General features: G+C 37.2%; 1 protein-coding gene across 1 annotated transcript; it reads left to right on the top strand.

Annotated features, from left to right (window-relative positions):
• The first annotated feature begins 851 nt into the window (after positions 1-851).
• Positions 852-2,708, top strand: LOC137649885 (prestalk protein-like). The gene is made up of 2 exons (XM_068382826.1): positions 852-917; positions 1,824-2,708. The coding sequence occupies exons 1-2, from the start codon at positions 852-854 to the stop codon at positions 2,706-2,708; spliced, it is 951 nt and encodes a 316-aa protein (XP_068238927.1).
• Positions 2,709-3,035: the final 327 nt, after the last annotated feature.

Raw genomic sequence — 3,035 nt, 5'->3', positions numbered from 1 at the left:
ACATTTTTGTACTCTACCACAGTTTATTTCACACCTTGCGCTAATTTCTGACTGCATAGTGCATTACCAGATGTGTATGAATAAGCTGCATACTCTCGATAGAATTAAAGAAACATCCGAAATCCAGATATTTTAGACAAAGTCATCGCTACGTCAAATCATACACTCAACCCACTTCTCTCCCCTCTACCTGTATGATCTGTCCTTTCCTCTATCACTCTTTAACCACCCTCTCTCAACCACCCCTCTTTCTCTTCCTCTCTCCATCTTTCTCTTCCTCTCTCCATCTTTCTCTTCCTCTCTCCATCTTTCTCTTCCTTTCTCCTTCTTTCTCTTCCTCTCTCCATCTTTCTATTGCTCTCTCCATCTTTCTCTTCCTCTCTCCCTCTTTCTCTTCCTCTCTCCTTCTTTCCCTTCCTCTCTCCTTCTTTCTCTTCCTCTCTCCATCTTTCTATTGCTCTCTCCATCTTTCTCTTGCTCTCTCCATCTTTATCTTCCTCCCTCCCTTTTTCTCTTGCTCTCTCCATCTTTCTCTTCCTCTCTCCATCTTTCTCTTCCTTTCTCACTCTTTCTCTTCCAATCTCCTTCTTGCCCTTCCTCTCTCCCTCTTTCTCTCATGGGTTCATAACATTTTGAGCATGCTGTATTCCTGAAGTATATGTAAATATGATATACCAACGTACACTTGTGATTTATTTAGTGAAATAACGTGGAAGTGAAGCCTTGGTTAGGGTAACATGGACGATGGTAAGGAGCGAGAAGGATGTCAGACAGCTTATGAGAGAGAGAGAGAGAGAGAGAGAGAGAGAGAGAGAGAGAGAGAGAGAGAGAGATTAACGCGAAAACTAAAAATGGAACTGAAGAAAACATTTATGAAAGTATCAGACAAGAAGCGTCTGGAAGCATTTGAAATATGGGTATGGAGGGAGATACTGAAAAGGTGGAGAGACCAAAAAACAAATAAAGTACTAAGAATAGATGAAAGAGAGAGAACCCTAACAACAACAATAAAGAGAAGGCAGAAAAACCAGATAGGTTATATTTTAAGAGGAGATGGGTTACTGAAGGACATTATAGAAGGTAAATTTGAAGGACCCAGAGATGGAAAAGGAAGTCAAAGCTAGATGACCTGAAGGGAAGGAAAAGGTACAGTTGGCTTCATTAATTTTGTTACACTGGCGTCTCCTTTGCTTCCCAATAAGTGTAACGGAATTAAAGAAGCTAAAAGAGGAGGCCATGAATAAAGAATTATGGAGGCTGAGTAATTCATGAGAAGCCCTAATTTAGGGCTGAACATTATAGAAGTATTTGTAGTATTCTATTGTCAATTTTTATGCTGATGTTAACCTTAAGTACCTCTGTAACTTTAACAGCTTTCAAACTGCACCCAACACTCAACATGAAGTCCTAAACAATGAAAGCTGTTGGGTAGTGCCATAGCCTCTGTACCATGGCCTTCCACTGTCTTGAGTTAGAGTTCTCTTGCTTGAGGGTACACTCGGGCACACTTCTATCTAGTTTCTCTGCCTCTTGTTTTGTTAAAGTTTTGATAGTTTTTATAGGAAATATTCATTTTAATGTTGTTACTATACTTGAAATATTCTATTTTTCTTTATTTCCTTTCCTCACGGGGCTATTTTCTCTGTTGGTGGTCCTGGGCTTATAGCATCCTGCTTTTCCAACTACGGTTGTAGCTTAGTATTTAATAATAATAATAATAATAATAATAATAATAATAATAATAATAATATTAATGTACACTTATTGATATAGACTTTATCATAATTTTTGTTATAGTATTGTCACCCTTATGTGACCCATAGTGGGTATATAAGTACCTGAGTTTTCCGTTAAATAAACTAGATTTTTTGGGAGGATCTTGTATCGATAATCCCTCTTGTATCGATAATACCTCTTGTATCGATAATCCCTCTTGTATCGATAATCCCTCTTGTATCGATAATACCTCTTGTATCGATAATCCCTCTTGTATCGATAATCCCTCTTGTATCGATAATCCCTCTTGTATCGATAATCCCTCTTGTATCGATAATCCCTCTTGTATCGATAATACCTCTTGTATCGATAATACCTCTTGTATCGATAATCCCTCTTGTATCGATAATCCCTCTTGTATCGATAATACCTCTTGTATCGATAATCCCTCTTGTATCGATAATCCCTCTTGTATCGATAATCCCTCTTGTATCGATAATCCCTCTTGTATCGATAATCCCTCTTGTATCGATAATACCTCTTGTATCAATAATCCCTCTTGTATCGATAATCCCTCTTGTATCGATAATCCCTCCTGTATCGATAATACCTCTTGTATCGATAATCCCTCTTGTATCGATAATCCCTCTTGTATCGATAATCCCTCTTGTATCGATAATCCCTCTTGTATCGATAATCCCTCTTGTATCGATAATACCTCTTGTATCGATAATCCCTCTTGTATCGATAATCCCTCTTGTATCGATAATCCCTCCTGTATCGATAATCCCTCTTGTATCGATAATCCCTCTGGTATCGATAATCCCTCTTGTATCGATAATCCCTCTTGTATCGATAATCCCTCTTGTATCGATAATACCTCTTGTATCGATAATACCTCTTGTATCGATAATACCTCTTGTATCGATAATACCTCTTGTATCGATAATACCTCTTCCAGGCTCCTCATAATAACCATGGGTTTCCTTTAAACTATTGAAATCCTAATTAGAGGGGCTGACATGATGGAATTTGTTCCTAGAATATTTTTATTAATAGAAAAGGGGAGATTGTATTTTCTTTTAACATGGCTATATTGCTGTTGCTCTTTGAAACTTGCAAAGTTACACAACACATACATCTGTCCCGTCCATTCAGTTAGGATTATTATTATCAATAGTATATATCTTGCTGATATGTGACGATGTAAACAAAAGTTCACACAGGCAATGTCTTCCCTCATTATTCTTTATTAGAATAAGTCTAATACTGGTATATATACTATATTTTCGGATTTTGGTTAAGTCTTTGTTATTAAT

Source organism: Palaemon carinicauda, chromosome 11 (assembly GCF_036898095.1).
Source record: "Palaemon carinicauda isolate YSFRI2023 chromosome 11, ASM3689809v2, whole genome shotgun sequence".
In the NCBI taxonomy this organism is placed as follows: Eukaryota; Metazoa; Arthropoda; class Malacostraca; order Decapoda; family Palaemonidae; genus Palaemon; species Palaemon carinicauda.
This window is presented reverse-complemented; position numbering and strand designations above follow the sequence as displayed.

Excerpts from the sequence above, each read along its gene's own strand:
- LOC137649885 (XM_068382826.1), top strand. The coding sequence starts at position 852 with ATGGAACTGAAGAAAACATTTATGAAAGTATCAGACAAGAAGCGTCTG. Across the intron at positions 918-1,823 it reads TGGAAGCATTTGAAATATGG|TGGGTATATAAGTACCTGAG; the intron begins GTATGGAGGGAG and ends TGTGACCCATAG.